We start from the raw sequence: 15,013 nt of genomic DNA on the forward strand, positions 1-15,013 counted from the left end.
TTTCATGAAAAAAAATATATTTAACAGGTGTGAAGCAGGGGGGCAGGGTTTCATCTTTTATTGAAGCATCCCCGGGCGCCGCCATTGGCTAGCGGACCTTCACCTGCTGTTAGCATTCTATTGACTTCCATTCATTTTGGCGTCTCTTTGACAGCAAATAACTTTACATCTGAGGCGTTTAAAGACTCAATTTGTCCATTCAGTATTTCTAAAGAAACACGAAAATGTGTACAATGCCCCATTACCTTGTATCTTACCTTATGGTCCTGTAGAAGCAGCTTTTTTAAAAATGGGCTAACGGTTCCGTCATAACATGCGACTCTCTGTCGCATAGTAGAGAAATTACCGTATGAACAGGAAGAGAAGCTCGTAGTCAATCTTTTACTGTCTATGAGGCATTCGGGGGGACGTGGAGGCATGAAGTAAAGGGAGGATCCCACAGAGAGCCCATAAAAGCCACGGGACAAAATTGTTCAGCAACGTTTTGAGGAATTTGGTGGGTGATTCAGATTTCTCTTGGCACATCTATTAGAAGACTTGCAATTGTCAGACAGGTTGCTCACGTGACGTCTACTTCATTAAGCTCAGTTTGAGTCTGCGCAGTACGCTCGACCCCCCAGGAAGTGCGTGCTTCTAATTGATCTCACTTGTCTCCGTTGAATTCAATGGGGTTGCTGTGCCCATTTCGTTTACTGTCCTGTGATGAGGCACTGACTGTCCGAGAAAATGAAAGACCTTGAAGTGAATTTAGTGAAGCCACCTTAGGAAATCATGCCAGCATTATAAATACTCTTCCTGGAAATATTTACAGATTTTCAACCAAACACACACAATATATAAATATATATTTACGTCATATATAATTTTATATATAAACTAAAATGTTATTAAAAAAATGCTTAAGTGAAAACAATTCAACCGACTTGAAACCTTGTAGTTTCAGCTTGCATTCAGACAGAGCAGCTTAAGTTTGGATGTCATACTACGGTAAAATATAAGGTACAATTATTTAAGACAAATAACAATGGACATGATTTAAAAATGACAAGTTTTAGCTTGAATACAGATCAAATTTATTATACTGAGTAACAATACTTTTATTGAAGCAGCATCAACTGTGTGATGCATTTCCCATCTGAAGGCCAACGGGACCTTAACTGAGCTGGTAAAAGCATGTGTACACATCCGGCAGATATTAGAGCAGGACCAGAACTCGCACCAGATTAGTTGCATACATGACTGACAACTAGCAGCTTACATATATAAGTTATATATAAATATAATACATGTACTGAATAATACAAGCGATACCACATAATACCGGAATCACTAACACATTAGCTGGTGGCCGTTAGGCAATTGTTTGTGTTATTTGTATTATTTCAGACAAGGCAACACATGAACACATCCTTTGGACATGCAAACTAACACAAGAGCATCCCTAACACATCAGCCGGGCTGAACTCATAGCAACAGGACTTCGTTTTGCAGTTGTCTATGAATAAACTCTGACATTCTCTGATGACCTGGACGAATGAAAACCTTCACACACACACACACACACACACACCTAGGATTAAACTGCAAAGAGCACATAAACTAAAATGGAATACATTTGGATTAGATAGTGACGAGGAACATATGAATGAAAAAAAAATAATACATTATAGGGAAAAACTACAAACATGACATTTTAAAATCAGGAGCAACATAACATGTCCGTATTTGTGAGTGTCTATATATTTAGGAGTATAACACACACACACACACACACGAGTGAGGTATAACAGCTCAAATACTAAAGCGCTCCATAATAAGACTATACAATATGAATACTTAATACAATGGTAACACCAGGACAGGTAAGGTAGGATTTTGCAGTGAGGCTGAAGTTATTTATTGCACAAGAAATGAGGCATTGTGTGTCCCGAGATCTACGTCACTGTCACATTTTCAGAGAGCTGGTTTTCAAGACAAAGAAACACTTAATACACCAGCTGAATTTCAGCAATAACAGCCATTTATGATTTCCGGTTTAGTCTCACTTAAACTTTGTATGTGGTGCATTTGAAATGTGCAGGTATTAGATGAGTAAAGGCCTTGTTCTGTTTTACCACAAACAGAAGCAAAAACTAACATAACAAATTAGTTCATTAGCACCATAGGAAGCAAAACAAATATTAGTTTACATTTAAAAATGGTACCATAAAGAAAAAAGGGCATTGATTATCAAGGCTTAGTGCCCCAAAAGGTATGTTAGTGTATGTATGCATAAACTTCAAAAACAATTCATTATCTGCAGTAATACAAACCAAATTGTGCTGTGTTGATCATCAATAATACTGGATAATATAAAAGCAAATAAAATTACATGGTGAAACATATAAACAGGGAAGGGGCTCACTTGTACTGTAACTCAGTTACTGTCTTTGGTAGTTGCAGTAACTAGCTGTTTAGCCGCCTTGGCAATGTCGTAGGCACACTGAATAACCTGCTGGGAGTCGTGTGATGTGGCCTTTTGACATTCACCCTGCAGACGGCTGGCACTGGAGGTCAAGAGGCGCAGGGACCCGCGAACAGTCTCAGAGGATGGCCTCTGTAATTATTCATAAATATAATTAATAACCATTAAGTGCTTGCTTTGGATGCAAAAACATTAGACAATGATATAAATATATATATATTCTTCATTAAGGCAAAGTATTCTTTTTGGCTCAAGGCTTACCTTAGGGAATAACGTAGCCATTTCTGTCACTGCTATGAGAATTCTCTCTGAACACGGGACGAAGCTTCAACAAAGAAATACAATTCTTTCATTTTATTATCTTATTATATTGATAAAAAGGGGCTTTTTAATTCTGACTCAAATATTACCATTTTAAAATATTATTTTAAAATATTATTACTTGTTTTATTATTTAGGAGAAGTAGAAACAAATATGAAGTGAAATGACATACAGCCAAGTATGATGACCCATTCTCAGAATTCGTGCTCTGCTTTTAACCCATCCAAAGTGCGCACACACAGCAGTGAACACACACACAGCAGTGAACACACACACAGCAGTGAACACACACACAGCAGTGAACACACACACACCCGGAGCAGTGGGCAGCCATTTATGCTGTGTTCCCCGGGGAGCAGTTGGGGTTCATTGCCTTGCTCAAGGGCACCTCAGTCGTGATATTGCCGGCCCGTGACTCAAACCCACAACCTTAGGGTTAGGGGTCAAACTCTCTAACCACTAGGCCATGACTTCAGCTCTCCTTTCACTGTGTAAAAAAAAAAGCCACTGTGGTTGCTTTGGTGTTCCGGGTGGTTTTTAACTCTAAGAACAACTAATGATTAAAAATGGCTTTTCTTACCCTTGATTTAAACTTTTAAATCTAAATATGATGGATGCTTAGATCATTTTCTTTATTTAAGGCTGAACTGAGTGTGAATCAAGTATGCATCTAATCTTAAAACCAACCAGAACACCAAAGCAACCACACAGTGGCTTTTTTTTACACTGTGAAAGGAGAGCTGAAGTGCAGATCTGGGTTAGTGTAATGCTAACCTATCGTATTGTTCTCCCATGAATGAATAATGATCTGCACTGACCGGAGACTGAGAAAACCAGAACAGATCAAGCAGTGTTCAGTATATTGGATCCAAATCAATGTTTCTGATACTTATGTGTATACTGAACATACTGCATGCTGTAAACTCACCAAAAAAGAAACAAAGCATGTGCCATTTGTGAATTTACATGTGCATCCTTCCATCTTGATCATGTGTTGTTATATCCCAGCTGTGTTGACACAAACCCATTACTTGCATTACCAGATAAAGGAGACTCTGTGTCCCTGGGGCTAATACCATTGGAGTTTCCAACTGGAGACTGGGTCCTTTCACCCATTTTATGCCAATAAACCCCCCCATGCTGTGGCCACACAAAGGCCAGACTAATTTTCTTACCTCTCATGTTTATTCTCTTGTGCAGCTCGGAGTAATTCCTGGATGTTCTTAGTGATCAGCTCCGTTTTGCTGATGACGTCCTCTGTGCACGGTAGAGACGAGTCACACTCGGCCTCAGATGGGTTTTCTGACTGCAGCACTGTACCATCGCCAGGCCAGCCGCTCACCCTGGAGAAATTATTCTGCATTGACCTGTGGGGAAAGTGGAAGGGTTCAGTGTTAAAAAAAAGAAAGAAAAAAAAAACATTTGAATATATAGTTTTTAAAACAACAGTAGGTTTAAAGACAAACCCAGACTCGTCCATCTCAATGTGGTTCAGTGCATTGTCATAGTCACTTTCCGGCATGCCGCTCTGGGCGTCTAATGTGGATCCCTGTAACAGGAATAGAGTCGCAGTGAGCTTTCTGCAGAAACAAGGGATGCTACCCGTTACTGAGAACTGGTGCTCACTTAAAGCTCGAAGACACAACATCATGCTTTTGGTGTAGAATCAAAACATCAGCATAACAGAGCTGTAAACCAGAAACATACTCCACCCAAGCAGTCACAGGCAGATGCTTGGACAACATTTTGTAAATACTTAAACGTGTTCTCACATTACCAATCCAGTATCAACCCTCAAAACACAAGGGGGAGATGGAGTTACCTTCAAACATCTGTCGTATTAATCTGCCCTGCATTATTATACAAATAGCTAGCTATAAACTTGTTAACAGTTCAACTGACTTCATCAACAAGACTCTCTTCAAACCAACTAAAGAAGACCGCAAAGCAGTGCACTAACAAAACCAAGGTCATGGGTTCATAAAAGAACTAACCAAATGTTTACCTTCAATAATCTAAATTGATTCGTATAAAACCATCTGCCAAAATGTAAATGATCGGATTACATTCTGATACATTTCAAAATGAGGAACGACGTCAAACTTGTGTGGCTAGAAGCATCTGCATTCATGTACTTGCGTGGAGTATGTTTTGGATCTGAGAGCCAGTGACTGCTTTCAAGCGGAGTTGTGAGTAATGTTAAAAGCTGGCGTTTCTCGCGGTGCGTACGGTTTAACGTTAGTAGTCCAGCTGAGGAGCAAGATGTCAATTGGTTGGATAGATCGGTGGCTCATGCACTGGGTGAATGGGGGACAGATAAAAGAGAAGCCCTTTCAACAGCCTGTTCACTGAGCAGGTACTTCACCCTTTGGGTTATTTCATCCCAGGACCAGGACAGAGTTGAGGGGAACGTGGGAAGGGAGGAGAAGGCAGTCACCGGGGGACCCTTCCCAATCTAAAAAGGGTTCAGATTATGTTTTAAGTGGGCAAAGGGATTTTTTTTTTATTTTATATTAATGCAAAAAAATAGAATTGGGCTATCAAAGCATACCTGAGGTGATGATTCACTGGGTTACTAAATGAGTTAAAACCAAGGGAATAATGAAACAGGAACGCTGCTACAACCAATTCCGGACTTGGTTTGTACTTACATTTGATGGCAGTGGTTGAAGAGTCAGGGTTGTGTCAGGGCAGACGGTTTCTCCTCTAGGGAGGTACTGTCTCAGACCCGAGCCGGTCTCATACATCGACATGGCCCTACAGCCGCGTGGAGGTGCCCTGTTCGGGAGGTCCTGCGACCTTGCCAAACTGTTAGGTGTATGCCATTTCAGAGTGCTGTTCTCATTCTGGAGGGAGTTCAGCTGAAATGAATGCACCAAGCAGAGTCAGGCATTTGGAGCAAAGATGGGAGTGTTGAGTAGGGCTGGGCGAGATGGCAAAAAAATAAAATCTAATTTGATCTGACTGCTTACCTTGCTCTGCATGAGTCTCAACTCCTCACTAAGATGGCAGTTGACTTTGAGGAGCTGCTGGATCTTTGCTTCAGAGGCGGTGAGGGCACTTTTCACTTCCATCAACTCCTGCACAGAGATGAGACTGTCCGACAAGTCTGAGGACTCTGAGCTCTGAGAAAAGAGATCACATTTCAAATTTGGTCCCACGCACAATTACACACCCAGGGGAACTCCTGATGTACCTTGGTCCGCTCGTCTTTTCCAGATGTTGGTTCTTGCTCGGTATCCTCATCGGATGCCACACTGTCATAATCAGGCTGATCCAGCTCCGGACTTTCACTGCCACGACGGTTCCCAATGTCCTTCAGAATTAACTCTACATTGTCTGGACAGAAACCAAAGGGACAAAGTTTAGCTTTATGCATTATACATTTCATGATAAAAGAAAAACCCCTTCATCACCTTTAAAATTATCAGTAGAATTTCCTTGTTGACGCCGCTTGGCATCAGTTAAAATATCGACAACCAGCGTTGCAAACTCATGTGCATTAAACCTTGCAAGCTTCTGACGTCCCTGCATACAGAAGGAAACTCATCAAAACTCATCAAACCAACTCCATGATTTAAGAAGGTGGGTACGCATCTGTGTCAATGTACCTGATTCCTAGTGGAAGAATATTCAGGGTTGACAGGGAGGAAAGGTACCACCGTGGTGTCAGTTACTAAGGTGCTGTGGTTCTGAGTCGTAAGCCAGGCTATAATCGCAAAAGAATGACACCATTCCAAATGTTAGGATAAAATCAGGATAGGTACTTTGGGGGGACAAGTGGACAGAGATCAGGATATTACACTTCTAACCTGCATCCGTTTCTCTTCGGTCAACTTCATCATAAACATCCATAGCTAGTTCTTCAAACTGATGATTACTGAGCTGAGAGCAGCACAACAAGGTTATTATACAAACAGCAAATCTCAGGTGTCAAAATGAAATTTTTTTTTAAATATAAATAACCCAGAATGTGTGAAGACAAAATCAGGTTCAACTTTACAAAAGAAAAACAACAACAGCAAACTACTTTACAACTTACTGATTGAAGCTTCTTCTTAGCTGCTTTGGCCAATTCTGACAAGTCAAGACTGCTGTATGTAAAATTAAATGAAGAGAGCTGTTATCATCTGATCATAAGTTAGTCTAGCAAGACAAGCAGGTTCTACTTCCATACTTACACATTTCTTATCCATATGGAGGCAGCAAAGAAAACAAATTCTGCAATTAAGTTTTTTAATCAAAAACAGATTAGAGATAGGTGTGATTCAAAAATGAACGTATCCTACCTGTCAGCTAGTTGAGGAATTATAAAGTGTTGACCATTTTTATGATCTGAAAAAAGAAAAAAAAACTGAGTCTTTTCAGGCTCTAAACTCTTTGAGATACATGTTGTACTCTTTTAAGGAGCTACTGCGGACTGACCTGGCTTTCTTCCACACAGATAGAACGCTAGTCTATCGGTCAGCTCATACTGGATCTCCACCAGTCTGTCTGCAAGTTCCTGGTGTCCTGCCTGCCTATAGTAGGACATTACAGATTACAGAACATTAAACATAATCGAAAACTTCTAGCGACATATAATTAATTCTTTGTATTGATCCCTCAGATCTGCTTCTCTCTCACCTGGCGTAGTCAATAGGAGTATTCCCAGAACTGTCGGGTGCTCCGGGATCTGCTCCATACACGGTGAGCAGCTCTGCCTGGAGCAGCTGGCCTGCTTTAGCGGCCACATGTAATGGAGTATTTCCTTTCTCCTGAAGAAAACAAATGATGGGGCATTCCCTGGCATAATTCAGTTTAGGACAATACCGCTTCCATTACATATAGAAAAAACAAAGCAAAACAATGAAAACTTATTCAATCTTAGCAGTAGATCGACACAAAGATATCTATATACACTGTCATGCAGAACACAGTATTTTCATATTTGGTCAAAGCTGATTTCTGAAATCAGGTATTATCAACTAGACTCAGAGATTCATTTTTTGTGTGTGTCAGTGTTGGTATAGTTATTGTTTTTAATATGTTGTTTTAATATTTCATTCCCTAGAACAGAAAAAGGAGCAATAGCTTTAAAACTTACTGGATGGAAAAAGTTGGCCTGTGCTCCCAATGACAACAGCCTCAGACATGTTTCCAAATTGCCGGTTCGAACACTAGAGTGCAGTTGCTGGGGGAAAAAGGACGAATTCATGGTTTATTTGGTCTCATGAACTTGAAGATCACATCAGACGTAAATCTTTGCTATCCCTTGTTTGAATCTCAGTTTTATCTTGGAGGTTCTTGTCCACTCATGTTATTTATTATTAATAATATATTACCTTGCTGAGGTCTTTAGCTGTAACGCTGTCATCTTCACGACATGGCATTCGATGAACAAATGCCAGCATTTGATATTTAGCCTTTATGAAATCTGTTTTGTTGGGGCTGAGAGAGAGGATAAACAACAAAGTGAACATGTTTATGCCGAGAGATTTGCTTTGTACTAGACTTCACGGTGTATGGGACTCACTGGACTCGGTCCTGAGGATTGGCTTTACGTTTTCCACTCATGATGGAAGATGGATCCAGAAGACTGTGTTCCCAAATTGAATTCGCTCCATTATTGTACAGGGACTTCACCATCTGTGGATAAACACCAAACTTCCACTTTGAGACAGAAAGCAAACACATAAAATGCTGCAATGGCATTTCTGAGACTCCAACATCAGACGCACGAGAAGTTTCGAGACGGATGTTGTGGCGTCTTACGGAAATAACCACAGGTCTGAATTTAGCCTAATGCAGTATGTTTTTAATATGACTTGTTTATCTCTTCTGGTAATTCAAGACGCTGGACGTGATGTGTACTTATTTAATCTTTTTAGTGTGATGCATACAAACAAAGCTAGAATGGGAAGCTGATAAGACTGCGGTGTTCTACTCCTGTCAGAGGAACTGAGGTACAATGCCTCATTTCCTTTTAATGAACCACAGGAAATGCAAAGCTAAGCGGCTCCGCATCAGAGCATGCAGCATGGGTCTTCACCTGGAGCTGTGAGGGGGGCCACAGAGTTTGGGTCAAGTGCCGGACCTGAGAACTGTGGCGGCCCAGACCTCGGTGAATACTGCAGCATTCGTCACAGATCAGAACTCCACGATTGATCGAGGCCCAACGAGGATCTGAGAGGGAGAAAGAAAAGCATTGTGAGTCACGAAGTATTGCACAACACGGTTACAAATTCCCCTGAAAAGGCAGATCCTGACATTATTTTCTAGTCATGCTTCCCTTTGTCACATAATGGCCCTTACAAAACTTTGAGCCATACATCTGCATTTATACATATGACTCTTTTGTACAAATGGACAGATGTGCTTGTTTCCATTGAAGCACAACATGCTCTTTAGGTCATTCGCACATAATACAGTATCATTAGAATTCAAGTGCTGCTATAGTCAATAAAATAAAATAAGTACAGTAACTTATTTAATGCCCTTATTTAATGTTTCCATAATAACTCTGATTTTTACATTTATTCTCTGGTGTGCAACAAATAGCATTTTAGCAGTCAGATATAGTGCAAAATAAAGGTTCATTATATGTAGATCAATGAGACCAGTTGGATGACAAACAATGCTATAAAAATATAAGCGCATACAATAGTTCGAAAAACGAATAATAATCTGAACGCTAAATAATAATAATAATAATAATAATAAAAATAAGTTGTACATTTTCTCACATTTTTTAATAACAACTTGTCCTTAAACAAGTTATTTAAGTTGTATGTTTTATTATAATAACAATAACTGTTACGACAGTAGTAACTAGATATTTTGATGGAAACTGGTTTCCATATATTTTTTAAACGTCTTCCCTTCTTATTAAAATAAAGATTTCGCGGTTTTACTTCGCAGTAGAAATTGACTAACTACAATTCATTGGTTGCTCTGAATGTAAAAAATATGATTATTATTTTTTTAACGAGGGCCTGGACATCATCAGTTAGCGGTATTCTATTCTACAGTGGGAATATCAGGATTGTTCTTTAACCGCGCTGTTTTTAATGCAGACACCGACATCCATGTAATTATTACTGTGTTTGCTTCAGAATAATTTCAAATCAATTCCGTTTCTAAACATCTGTCTAAAATAAAACCCTGCAGGATCTCATCGGTTTGTTTGATTTTTGTTTTGTTTCTTACCGGGCGCGCTGCAGTCCGCGCAGATCTCTCTGTTTCGCGCTCTAATGGACATCATACAGCTGCGTCACACGACAATCTCAAATATTAATGTGATTAACACATTAATTAGGGAAAGGGACAGATGTTAGGAGGACGCGTTTTCCCGTTTCTCCTTATTTGACGCCTTTTTTACTTCCTGGAAAAGGAGGAGATCTGCAGTTATGGGCGGGTGTTCTTCAACATGACGCTGAAAGGCGAGCGACGCGACGCGAACATTTAGTTTTTCGCGTCTTGTCACTGAGTGTTACCTTCATAAATGCAAACGAGAGAGGTGAAAAGAGGATTTTTATTTTATTATTATTTTTTATATGTGAGATTTCCCCCCCTGGTTAATTTCTTACCCTGGGTTCAACGATATTTTTTTTATATATTTTAATAAAAAACAAAGTATTTTATTAAACAAAGTACTATCATTCTGATACGAATGATTGTTTGAATGTCACTAATAATTAATAAATATTTATTGGCTAAAATATCTGGCGCTGAAATATAGAGAACATAAACCTTTTGGCCACTTGATTTGCCTTTCTCTGCTCATAAATTACAAATTCACATTTACTTACCTCAGAAGACACAGTGATATTTTATCATCTGTAACAACCTTTCTTTGTTCTGTTCATCAAATATATGGGTCATTTTGAAAGTCTCCCTGTAAAACTGAGATTAATTGGGGCGTTTATAAGAAAAGGCCCTAGAGATCTCCAAGTAGAGCATGCCTCTAAACGAGATGTTACTGCAATTTACCTTCTATTCTAAAGTCATCTTCGTAGATAAATTACAATTAAATAATTATCCATTTAAACATTATGGCATAAAGGGAGTACCATTTTCGCATCTTAAATGTAGAGTTAATTCAGGTAAATTGGAACACAAAATAAAGGTGGAGTAAATTAGTAGTTTACACAGATTAATCCTACTAAAACGTATTTAAAAAAATGTACAATATGTGTCACAGCCACAAGGTGGAGACACACACTAACAGAATTCAAACAATAGAAAGCAATCTTCAACACTTTATTGTATGTATAAATATTGTTGAGAGGAAATAATAATAAAAAAAAAAAATCAGAAAATTTAGCAATTGATAAGAAATGCAATACAAATATCTTTTAAATACTTTTATTCATTCCGCCTATTCTTGACAACACAAATTGTATAGTTATTTATAAACTTTTCTGAAAGGGTTTTCAGACATCCTGCAGTCGGCCAGCGCATGTAGGATGTGCACTGTACACAACATATACATACATTGCAGTATAATTGTGTGTAGGCTATATACATTTTGTAAATGTTTTAATAATTAAAATAAAAACCTCACTGTTGTAATTACATTGTTGTTGTTTTTCAATGTTTCAGAAAAAGAAAAAAAAAAAAACTGGTGTGTTTTTACCTCAGTGTTTTGCTCCTGGCTTTGACATGACCTTTAAAAAAACATTGTAAATTAATGTCCCATCTGTCTCTAGACCATAACAGTCATGGCCATAGGAAAGCAACCATCCTGTTTGTGTACATAGGCTACAGTACAAAATAATATTGTCAGCAGAACTTGAAAAATAATACTTTTAGGGCCTGACAGTGAGCAATGTGGTACCATTGCAGAGGCCTCCCTATGCTTCGCATCAAAAGACATTACGCCTTCTAAATCACCCGTGCATCCAAAACCAGCAGGTTATGTCATCTTACACCTAGAAAATACATTCACGCAGACGTTTCATGGGGATTTTTAGCAGCACTTGCACACTCTACTTGAACACGCATTGCACATTTAATACTGCCTTTTGGTTTAATGACTATGAGGATGAATACAGAGATGACCATGAACCATAGTCCTTTTTCTGGATTGATTTCAATGATCATAAGCATCAAGAAAATTTATTTTGTGTGTGGTCTGCCCTTAAAAGCTAACCGACCCCCTAGCATAAACAGTACAAGCTGATCACTACAGCCTGCAGATGTTATTTTTTAGTTATCTACCATTTTTTAATTGCCCTTGTTGCTTAAAGTAGGATAAGGGGTCTGCCACTAAAGCCAACAGGGGGCTGCAGAGGCTCAGAAATGGCTCAGAGTGACCACATTAGACCAGTCCATCTGAGAAAGTTTCACATCACATAAGACAGCAATCAGCTATGTCTCTTTTCATTAGTTCAAATACTGGTTTAAACGCTAGATACTAAAGATACACCAATCAGAAACTAGTGGATGACTCCACAAAAACCACCTGATTTTTAAATTGCCAAATTGCTTAGAAATAGATCTTAGATCTTAGATACATTTCTAATTTTATTTCTTGCCTGCTGAACTAAAGGAGGGAACAGGAATTAAAACAAGCTAGACTCGAACCCATGTCACCAACATGAGCTCAGTATCAATAAAGGCCACTCTAGGACTGTAGCTCCAACTATAAATACCATCAACTCCAGTACTTGTGTGTGGGAGTTTGTGTAAGAAAAGCTTTTTAGTATGACACCTCAAGAGGATAGAGATAACTTTTTTATGAGGTTGATTTTTTATTATGTAAGTTTCTAAACAGTTTCTCATTATTAATTCAAGCATAATATGGATTTTTCACAGTTCCGTCTTAACACACCAACTGTTGGTCACTTCAAGATATAAGTCTCTCCAGCTCTACTACACTTATAAAACCATTCTTTCTCACATCACATGACCAATGTGCATCTATCACCCGTCCAGCAGCTGGTTCAGCATCAAAACACAAAAACAACTTACAACATGAAAAAAACAAATAATGGAATGGTTTTAAACTGAAAGCTTGGCAATATGAAGGTGTGTACAGCTTCCCGCAGGATATAAACAAACCTTGAGGGAGAGCAGAAACACATTCATATAACAATAACTCATTAACAAATGCATGGATTCTATTGGCTGGAGTGGACCTGCTGTGGATAACCACTAATGTTTCACAACCGTTACTGCAACCCATACTCTTCTTCACAACAGAGTGCTGGAGTGCTGAAATATTTTTGCAGGACATAAGTTAGCATCACCCTGTTTCCATCACCAAAAAACCCAATAGTATTTTTCCATCTGCTTTAGGTTTATTGCAGAAAACAAGCCCTGTGACAAAAAGTTTACGATCATGATCATCAAAAGCGATCACAAACCATCTTTTTAAATAAAAGTTTGGGTCCTGCCCCAAACTCACGCTATTGTTTGAGCCAATGCAGTGTCAAGATGGTTGGGATGTTTTGATAGCACCACAGAGCCACAGCGTTTCACTTTTCAGGGAAATCAACCTTAAACGGATTTCTTATATTGGCGCTTTTCCACTGCGTGGTACGACTTGGCTCGGCCAGCCTGATCTCACAGCAATTCGTACATATTTTACGAGGAGGCTAATTGAAGTCATGAAGTCATTGTTCTAAATCGTACGTATTTTACGAGTTGCACAATTCGTATGAATTCGTACGAATGTCCTACACCTAACCCCGCCCCTAAACATACCCGTCACTGGGGTCTAGACAAATCTTACAAAATCGTATGAGTGAGCTCATATGAATTCGTACGAATTAGCCACCTTGTCAAATACAAACAATTCGGTCGAGATATAGCGTTGGCTCGGCTTACGTTTCCACTGTAGTTTAGTACCACTTTAGAGTGGGCGGGATTATTCATGTCATTATAGTTGCGTTATTATACTTCCGCAACTCCTGAAAAACTTTTTTTTATTCTGTGCCACCCCATCAAGCTCTCGCTAGAAATCCCCCAAAAGTGAACCATACCGAGCCGTACCATGCAGTGGAAAAGCGTTTACTCTGCACCAGACACTATTCCAGAATTAGATCAATGAGGGTGCTTCTGGAGTTAGTTAGGGTGCTCGATCTAGACTTAATATATTTTTCACCCATCCATTGCTATGGTTATCACTTTGTCAATAAGTGCTATTTTGAGAGTGAATCCTGTATAAATATGCAGAATCATTCCTGAAACTTTGGGAACACAGTATATGGTTCTACTGTTCAACCTAATTGACTGTGGCTCTTTCGCCATTGCTAATCAACCAATCAGAAGAAGTTGTTCCTCCAAACAGGGGAGGATGAACCAGTTGCATATAGTTGATGCACCATGTTTCAAGTTATCAAGGAACCAGCCTTGATTCTCCATGGAAGCCTGTTACAAATGTACTCTGGCAACAAATATAGCTCTACATAGAAATGTCATCTTCATATTTATCACGGTATCATTCAATTACATATTTTGTTTTATAAATAAATGTGTACATGTCCATGTAACTTCATATTTACTTTCTCTGGTCCCAGAATCCAAAAGGTTTTAAAAAGAAAAGGATGCTGTCGAGTTCCAACATCTGCTGAAGGTTTCTGAGTGTTTCGACCAGAGAGTCTGTGCCCGTTTTGCAGTAACAGTTGGATTGTTTTGGTTGATTTTGTTTTAGCCCTGGATAAAAATACCAACCAAGCGACTGCTTTCTCTTTCCCCCCGTCTCTTTCTTCGCAGAGAAGACAGAAATTACAGTACTGGGTTTCCTTCAGTGTCTGCTGTCAGCAGGACCGTGAGAGTCGCTCAGTCAGTGCCGGCTCGGCTCAGCTCATCTGAACGCTTACATGTGGAGATGATCTTCACATTCCCTGAGACGGGACTCTGTTCAGTGTCAGTGATAGTGACTCTCTCCACTGTCTGAATTGTAGTCGTTTATCCCCATACCTTTCTGTAGCTTCATTAGAGACTCTCTCATCTGTAAACACACAAACACATCTTTAAAATTCTGTAGTGATTGCAGTTTAAAGGAATCATTTGTTATAAACATTTAGAATATAACCATATGGACCACTTATTTCTGCCAGTTTTAACCTATTGGATTCTACTGAAGCAAGTCAGGCATATGGGTTTAGAATGACATGAAAATGTGTAATTGATGACAAAATAAAAAAAAAATTAAGTGAACTATTCATTGAAGTTTATTTATTCCTCATTGTTTGACACTGTATATAATTTATTAATATTGTGCAGTTGTGAAAGTTTCA

The 15,013-nt window shown here is 39.0% G+C and overlaps 2 protein-coding genes across 10 annotated transcripts in view; both read right to left on the bottom strand.

Annotated features, from left to right (window-relative positions):
• Positions 1–1,045: 1,045 nt before the first annotated feature.
• Positions 1,046–10,175, bottom strand: LOC128020945 (ARF GTPase-activating protein GIT2-like). Of its 2 annotated transcripts, XM_052607773.1 has the most exons (20): positions 9,975–10,175; positions 8,818–8,951; positions 8,302–8,414; positions 8,111–8,216; positions 7,873–7,959; positions 7,413–7,543; positions 7,212–7,306; positions 7,076–7,121; positions 6,829–6,880; positions 6,599–6,671; positions 6,398–6,495; positions 6,203–6,314; positions 5,983–6,125; positions 5,759–5,911; positions 5,438–5,647; positions 5,152–5,241; positions 4,253–4,335; positions 3,962–4,153; positions 2,726–2,789; positions 1,046–2,596 (listed from the first exon to the last, which is right to left on the bottom strand). In XM_052607773.1, exons 1-20 carry the CDS (start codon positions 10,027–10,029, stop codon positions 2,417–2,419), a joined length of 2,217 nt encoding a protein of 738 aa, XP_052463733.1. In that variant the 5' UTR covers positions 10,030–10,175; the 3' UTR covers positions 1,046–2,416. The 2 variants fall into 2 exon arrangements, with proteins under 2 accessions (XP_052463733.1, XP_052463734.1); XM_052607774.1 differs by lacking the exon at positions 5,152–5,241.
• A 941-nt stretch (positions 10,176–11,116) lies between these two features.
• The window catches only part of LOC128020944 (protein Aster-B), a 50,021-nt gene continuing 46,124 nt past the window's right edge, over positions 11,117–15,013 (bottom strand). For all 8 annotated transcript variants that reach the window (XM_052607772.1, XM_052607770.1, XM_052607771.1 and 5 more), the window contains one exon: positions 11,117–14,724. In XM_052607772.1, the coding sequence (XP_052463732.1) occupies positions 14,641–14,724 (84 nt within the window). In that variant the 3' untranslated portion in view covers positions 11,117–14,640. The remainder of the gene's footprint in view (positions 14,725–15,013) is intronic.

This window comes from Carassius gibelio, chromosome A10 (genome assembly GCF_023724105.1).
Source record: "Carassius gibelio isolate Cgi1373 ecotype wild population from Czech Republic chromosome A10, carGib1.2-hapl.c, whole genome shotgun sequence".
In the NCBI taxonomy this organism is placed as follows: domain Eukaryota; kingdom Metazoa; phylum Chordata; class Actinopteri; order Cypriniformes; family Cyprinidae; genus Carassius; species Carassius gibelio.